Genomic DNA, 8,004 nt, shown 5'->3' with positions numbered 1-8,004 from the left:
CTTGCAGCCACAGAAAGATCCCGAGAAGTACCGTACGCTACGGTGAGTGAGTGTCTCGGCTTGGTTCCTCTCCTCCGCATGTGATCCAAGGATGTCCTATAAATATTTATCAGGTCAGAAGCTAGAAATATTTCTAAAGATAAAAAGAAAAATCTTATACCGAATTAAGAGACCAGCATTGAAGGTCCAAAGACACGATTTTTTATTATATTTTAATATGGGAAAAGCACATAATTAAGCAAAATCAGCCAAAAAATAGAAATATTACCATTTTTCCCCAACACAAAACTTTCAACAGCGGAAGAAAAAACCTGAATGATTACCATAAATTAGCAATTCCTATAACTTTCACCCCAAGAACTGAGGTCTTAGAGAATCCATGAGATCCAAGAACAAAAGCCACAGAGATCCATAAATCCTTGGTTGGAAAGGACGGAACAAGATCTAAGTAGAGATGAAAGGGTTCGAAAGGGACTAACTGAGGACTTGCTCGGCCGAGAATCTTCTGGAGACGTCCTTGCAGAGCATCCGCCGCAGCAGGTCCTTGGCTGCCGGAGACACCGACCGGAAAGCCCTCGATGGGAACCTCAAGTTGGCCCTCACTACCGCGTCGAACGTCTCCGCCACCGTCTCCCCGTAGAAGGGCGGCACTCCCCCGGTCAGCATCATGTACATCACCACCCCCACGCTCCACACGTCCACCTTCTCCCCGTACTCCCGCCCGGCCACCACCTCCGGCGCCACGTAGCACGGCGTCCCCACCACCCCACTCATGGGTACCCGTTCCCCATATGCGCCGAGGAAGCACTCCGCCGACCCGAAGTCAGCCAGTTTGAGCCGCCCCCGCGCGTCGAAGAGCACGTTGTCCGGCTTCACGTCCCGATGCGCGACCCCCCTCAGGTGGCACGCCGCGACGGCCTCCGTAAGCTCCGAGACCACTGCCGCCACCTCGTGCTCCGGAAACGGAGCCCCTTCGCAGGCGGCAATCCGGTCGCAGAGGTCGGGGCCTTCGAGGAGCTCCACCACCAGGTGCACCCACTCGTCGTCCTCGTAAGCGGCGTAGATCTGCACCGCGTGGGGGTTACCGGCGGCGGCGAGGTGGTGGACCTTCGCCTCCCGCTCTACGCACTCGCGGTCGGTGGCGTCCGCGAGGAGCCTTTTCTCGACAGACTTCAGGGCGAACTCCTCTCCCGTCGCCGCCGATCTGCACCGCCGGACCACGCCGAACCGTCCACGCCCGATCTCCGCGCCGATCTCGTAGTCCCTCACCAGTGCCTCGCTCATAGCGCTTCGATTGGATCTCAACGGTCAACAATTACTCTCCTACCGCCTTCTATCCCTCCCTCTCCTTGCCGGTACAATTCCTCGGCTTTCCCCTATTTATAAACTGCATGGGATCTCATTTGGCACCGGGAATATTCCTTTGCACATTTGACACCGCGGGCGAACCGATCAAGCGGATCTCCCAATCAGACGGATATGTCGTCTCCAGAACTTAACCGCCCATGATAGTTACCAAGTTCTACTATCCGCTAATCGCCCCTACTTCACAGTTACAATTACGAAATGAGCCAAAGGAGCTCCAATATGTTAATACAGAAAGAAGAAGCGTCACGATGAGTGGTCTGGTGAAGCATATAAAACAAAAGATTAATTAAAAGAAATAATGTTTGGTTGGTTTTAACTGCTAACGAAGCCTTCCAAAGTTATAAGACATGTGCTGTCTAATATGTTGGACTAGTGCCTGTCAGCTTTAAAATCTATTTCTAACTTGAGGAATCGTGTCCGATTCGACCTTGCTCGATGCTTCGGCACAGCGAGTGCGGCGCTGGAGACGTGGGATGTGGCCCACCGCTTGAATTTGGGTGACTGCCACAGTTGAATTTCTTAATCCTGTGGGAATCCATCTCAACAGACCAGTGCCGTCGGATGCGAGTGGTGCACGACAATTAACGGCAACGGACGGTGGGATGCCTGTTGGGTTGGAGATAGAAAGCACAACGAGAGGCCACAATCTATAACGGCTTTTCGGGGCAGTTATCGGCCGTTCCGGACGGGGATCGTACGACACAGAAACGTCGTCAATCGGAAGATGACGCGTGGAAAGTCGAGTTGGACGGGTCGGTGGAAAGCCACGTGGTGGGGCCAGCAGTTATGTACTTATGCGTATCCCTTTTGTGTGTGTCGTTTTAAACGGGGAGGATATATGGAACCGGAGACGGAGGGAGCAAGCAAGGTATGGCATTGGTTCGCCGGTCGCCATAAGCTATCGTGGTGGAGGCGATAAGGTAGCAGTGTTTGTTTGTTCGCGCTGCTTGTGGTCCCCAAAGTGTTGGTGACATGAAGACTAATAGGGAGATGCGCTTATCGTGGGGAATCAATAATACGATTAAATAAATAGGGATCACCGCAAGCTATGCATAAACAAAATCAGAACTTAATTTAGTTCATATATATAAACGAACTTAACATAAGCGGCCTCTATGTGATCACAAATTGTAGATGTAATTTTGTAGTAGTAGGGAAAGAAGTTGCTTGGGATGATAACAATTAGGTCGAGCTTTCATTGGGATACCATGTAGTGTCCTGCTAGGAGTCGAAGATACTATGGCACTGTCCCTGCTACCTATGGTTGGAGATGAATGGATAAGTTGAGGCCACCAATCTGCGGCTTTTGGCACAAGCGTTGAGCCATGGATCAGATCAGCAAGGGTCTCTCTCTCTCTCTCTCTCTCTCTCTCTCTCTCAAAGCTGACAAAGGTCATGTGGTTGCGGATCGGGAATTCTTTCCTTATGCCTCTTTCAAGCAAAATCCAAGTACTATGTCCTTTACTTTTTTAATGAATAATGATATAGTGATTTATATTTTAGTTGAAAGCCCGACAATATTTGTTTGAACAAAAACTTACATTGGGATTTATGTGATGAGCTCGATGTGACTTACACGTTAGGTAGATGTTAGAATTCTTCCTTTACTATGCAGGAGGAGGACGGGCTAATAGTCTTTGCGAATGAAATATTTAATGGGCGTCTACGATAAGCTATCACTGTTGCTTTGACTGTTGTGGTTTGATGTGGACGATTTTGGTTGGACTAATACAATGCTCCGCTTATACAATTGACTCGATTAGATCACTCATTTTATATATTAGAAAATCTTAGCCGAAGCACATTAATACGTGGCTTTTTTTTAATGTGATTTTAATGATTTTAATCAAATACTAATACCTCTTTTAAAGATGATGTATTAACCTGCTGTACTTGACCTATAAAATGTCAGTGTTCTTTTTTTTTTCTTTCTTTGAGAAACTCAAAATTTTATTTTAGAAATATTCTTTCCTTAATAATAAGGAATTTATTTTTTTTAATGGTTGGAGTTTTACCTGTCTATAGCCAATGGAAATGAACCTATATAAATATTCTGGATTTCCTAGTCAAATATATCTTTTCTCCATAAAAAAATTTTCATTCTTTTTTATCTTTTCTTCAGCCACCTCTTCTCATATTATTGTGAATCTATAATAACCTTCTTATGTTCATAACCATAATAGAGGAAACATGATTATATACTTGGGGAATATATTCAATCATATGCTTGAATGAGGGGTAGAATCATTCCTTATACTCGTATGTACTTTTGGATGATTTTTTATTTTATTAAATATAATTGGATAAGGTGTAATTTTTTCAAGTTTTTACCTCCAACAATTTAAGAAATGATGCATTTAAAATTTGAAGATAGATTTTCTTGGAATTGGTTCCCCAAGTTAGAAGATTAATTTAAAATATTTCTCTTCCACCGTATAAGACACAAATAAAATTGGAAGAACGAGAGAAGATAGAACTTATAATGGTGATTGGTGTTGCGAGTTGCAACACGTCTCTCATGTCTGCTCTCCTCCGAACTTGACTAATTACATGTTCTGGTGATAAATTGTACGGGTTGCATGATTTTTAAGGTTGTTTCATTGACCAAGATAGGCAATCATTTCAAAGTGCTTGCGTCTTGAGAAGAATATGAAGTTTGGTAGGGCCAAATTGTTCAGCCGATCAACGTTCTATTTCACATTTATCTTTGATTAGTGTTGGGAAATCACTGAATATCATTTATTCTTCTAAGTTATACATATCTGATATTGGTTACGAGGTATGGATGAAACATCAAGTTTTATAAAGATAAATGTACTGGAGCTTAAGAGAGAGAGAGAGGATCGTTTGTAGTATGGTTTCATAATTGTTATACTCGAAGATACCCATTCATGTTAGGGATTGTTACATGTCACCTTCAATCCCTTCAATCCCAATGAAATTGTGTTACGTTAAAACTAAGGAATATATAACTATCGTGAATATGGTTTATAACATTTGGGAAATGACATCATATCGATTATATAATGTTGAGATGTTAATCAACATGGTGTTGAGCTATTGCGCATGTGACATCAGAGTATCAACCATGTGATGTTAAAGTATCAATTACGAATACTAGCATATCAACCGCTAGGCTCTAGTTATAAGCATAAAAAATATGATTATGTTATTATTATATAAAAAATTTCAATGCTAAAAAATAAAATCAAATAATGATAGATCAAATATATAATGCATACCTTTCGATATTGCTTAGAAAGCTTTTATTTGATCTATAGATGCACCATCGTCAGATCCAAAAGATGCAATGATATCGATCTGTAAAAACAATTAGACTCGTCTTCTCCTCTCTTCCTATCCTTCACAACGGACGATAGATTAGGGGCAAAGGAAAGATGAAAGAGGATCTATAATATCTCAATAACTGTTTAGGTTTATGTTGGTTTATCCCTAGCAGGTTTTGTCCTTTTATAGGCGAAAGCAGAGGATCTAAAATAAGTAATTAGGAGAATCTCTTGTCTCTCCTCAAAAATCCTACCATAATTAAATTTTATTTCTATTGGCCGGTAATCATAATCAGAATCCAATCATATTTATAATATATCATAACTAATTAGATAGGGCCACATAATCTAATATTCTTCCACTTGACCAATTAGTTGGCAAGATATAAAAGAAATTTAAAATCAAGATAAATAAACCATAAATTTATTTAAACATATTTTATTTAATTAGATTCTAAAATTTTAAAAAATATTTTACACATGCGTATAAATTTTATAAAATAGGTCAAGAAATCTAATAAACATAATATCACATTAAATCTGACTATCAATGCGAGTCATAGCGATTGTATATCATCAATGTCATAATTCCTTCTATATATCACAACACTATTAACTCTTTCTAATGTAGTCTAAAATTATCATTGTAATTTAATTATCATATTATCATATTCAATCATATTATCATATTCAATTATAATATATATATATATATATATATATATATATATATATATATATATATATATATATATATATATATATATATATATATATATATATATATATATATATATATATATATATATATATATATATATATATATATATGTGTGTGTGTGTGTGTGTGTGTGTGTGTGAATCGATCGTAGAAATAAATAACTTTAAGTATGTAAATAAGAATATCAATTATAATTTCTACCCAACATCATTATATTTTTTTATAGATTACTCACAAACTTAATCATAATAATATATTATTTTAAATACTTTAGGTTGTAAGTCCTAAATAAATGAATCATAATCAATATAGTGAATTTTAAGTTCTTAATGATATTAATTATTTTTAGACTCTTTTTCATTAACCATTAAGTATATTATACTATAATGAATAAAGATATTATGATATTTGTTATTCTTGAGAAAAAAATTACTGTAATATATCACAAATTTGCTAGTCATAGGTGCCCAACAATCCAATCACGTGAGTGATGGCACGTGTGACTTGATACATAATCTTTTTGCTTATTATATTTTGGCGTATATCACTTTATAACTATTGCATAAATGCATACATATATTGTGATGTCCTTGGATTTGTGTAATGGGAATCGGATCGTGATGAGATCACGATAATGAGATCGATTCACCTTTAAACACATATCCTAAATAATCCCGGTCATAGGTTACTCGAGAGGGACATCGTGATAACCGGACAGACTGGTGTGCTGTATACCCGTCCATATGATGGATGCAGCTGGTCTCATAGTTGCTCGTGTAGGGACACTAGGGATACAGTACAGGTGCTCATTGGAGAATGAGTTTACTGATTGATCCGCTTACGGAATGTTGGATGGTTGATGATGCCTTATTGTCAGACAGCGATTCCGTAGTCCTAGTGGTGTATCTGGTCCTTAGACTTGAGACACCAAGGATGTCCTGTATGAGTGCTCCACTCTTTGATACCAGACTTATAGGTTTGGCTGTTCCCAAATCTAGTACAGCTGGTCATTGGGAGTGGTAGTCGACCTTACGAGGGCTATTGAGTGTCAATAGAGGATCATCCACTCTCGGCGTCATGAGGGGAATATCCTATGTGTTCTTGCTCAGACAAATCCCTGGCAGGGTCATTCAGGTTGAGAGAGAAAGAGTTCTCCGGGAGAATCCGATTAGAGCAAGACTCGAGTAGAAACCGTATGGGTCTGACAGCACCATGCTCGATATACGGTCTCTAGGATATTAGATGGATGAGGGACTATAGGTACATGGTAACTGAGGACAGACAGGTCCAATGGATTGGATTCCCCTGTATCGTCTGGGGACTACGGCGTAGTGGCCTAGTACGTCTGTAGTCGATGAGTCGAGTGAATTATTACAGAGATAATAATTCACTGAGTTAGAAATGTTGGGAAATCATTGGGGGCGACATCATATGCGCAGCGGAAGAACAAGAAAACAAAAATCCCCGATTCCCAAAAAGATGTTCGTCGTCGTGCGAAGATTGGTGCGCAAAAATCCGCAAAACACAAAACTGCGTATAGAGATTGTGTTACCTAGGGAGATCGTATATCCCTGTTTCCTTGCAGATCCTTAGGAGAGGGTGAAGAAGGTCAAGCGTCCTCCTCTCTAGCGGTGATCCACACAGTAGGGTTGCGACGACGCTCCTCAAAACTCCAGGCCTGCTCTGAGGTGGAGAAGGAGAGGAGAATAGGAAAGGCAAGCAAAGACTCTAGCCTATGAGGCTGTGAATCCCTCTTATTTATAGAGATCCCGTGTCAAACCCTAATGGGTCCTTCCCTAGTGGGTATTTGATCTGCATCCAATAAGACAAGGGCTCCGTCGGATATCTCATATCCGAACCTCTACTCATCGCAATGCCTACCATATGTGTGTGACCCTCTAGGCCCAATATCGAGCTGGCCGTGAGTCATACCTGTCAGAACTCCTTCTGACTGAGTGAAATATTATCTCTGTAATAATTCACTTGACTCATCGACTACGGACGTACTAGGCCACTACGCCGTAGTCCCCAGACGATACAGGGGAATCCAATCCATTGGACCTGTCTGTCCTCAGTTACCATGTACCTATAGTCCCTCATCCATCTAATATCCCAGAGACCGTATATCGAGCATGGTGCTGTCAGACCCATACGGTTTCTACTCGAGTCTCGCTCTAATCGGATTCTCCCGGAGAACTCTTTCTCTCTCAACCCGAATGACCCTGGCCAGGGATTTGTCTGAGCAAGAACACATAGGATATTTCTCTCATGACGCTGAGAGTGGATGATCCTCTATTGACACTCAATAGCCCTCGTAAGGTCGACTACCACTCCCAATGATCAGTTGTATTAGATCTGGGGACAGCCAAACCTATAAGTCTGGTATCAAAGAGTGGAGCACTCATACAGGACATCCTTGGTAACTCAAGTCTAAGGACCAGATACACCACTAGGACTACGGAATCGCTGTCTGACAATAAGGCATCATCAACCATCCAGCATTCCGTAAGCGGATCAATCAGTGAACTCATTCTCCAATGAGCACCTGTACTGTATCCCTAGTGTCCCTGCACGAGCAGCTATGAGACCAGCTGCATCCATCATATGGACGGGTATACAGCACACCAG

The 8,004-nt window shown here is 41.0% G+C and overlaps 1 protein-coding gene across 1 annotated transcript in view; it reads right to left on the bottom strand.

The window, feature by feature from the left end:
- Window positions 1–1,365, bottom strand: part of LOC135651743 (phosphoenolpyruvate carboxylase kinase 2-like) — a 1,633-nt gene extending 268 nt beyond the window's left edge. Inside the window, exons 1-2 of the mRNA XM_065172147.1 lie at window positions 480–1,365; window positions 1–96 (exon numbers count right to left, since the gene is read on the bottom strand). The exon at window positions 1–96 is cut by the window's left edge and continues 268 nt beyond it. Of these exons, the coding sequence (XP_065028219.1) occupies window positions 38–96; window positions 480–1,284 (864 nt within the window). The 5' untranslated portion in view covers window positions 1,285–1,365 and the 3' untranslated portion in view covers window positions 1–37. The remainder of the gene's footprint in view (window positions 97–479) is intronic.
- Window positions 1,366–8,004: the final 6,639 nt, after the last annotated feature.

This window comes from Musa acuminata, chromosome BXJ1-4 (assembly GCF_036884655.1).
Source record: "Musa acuminata AAA Group cultivar baxijiao chromosome BXJ1-4, Cavendish_Baxijiao_AAA, whole genome shotgun sequence".
Lineage (NCBI taxonomy): Eukaryota > Viridiplantae > Streptophyta > Magnoliopsida > Zingiberales > Musaceae > Musa > Musa acuminata.
This window is presented reverse-complemented; position numbering and strand designations above follow the sequence as displayed.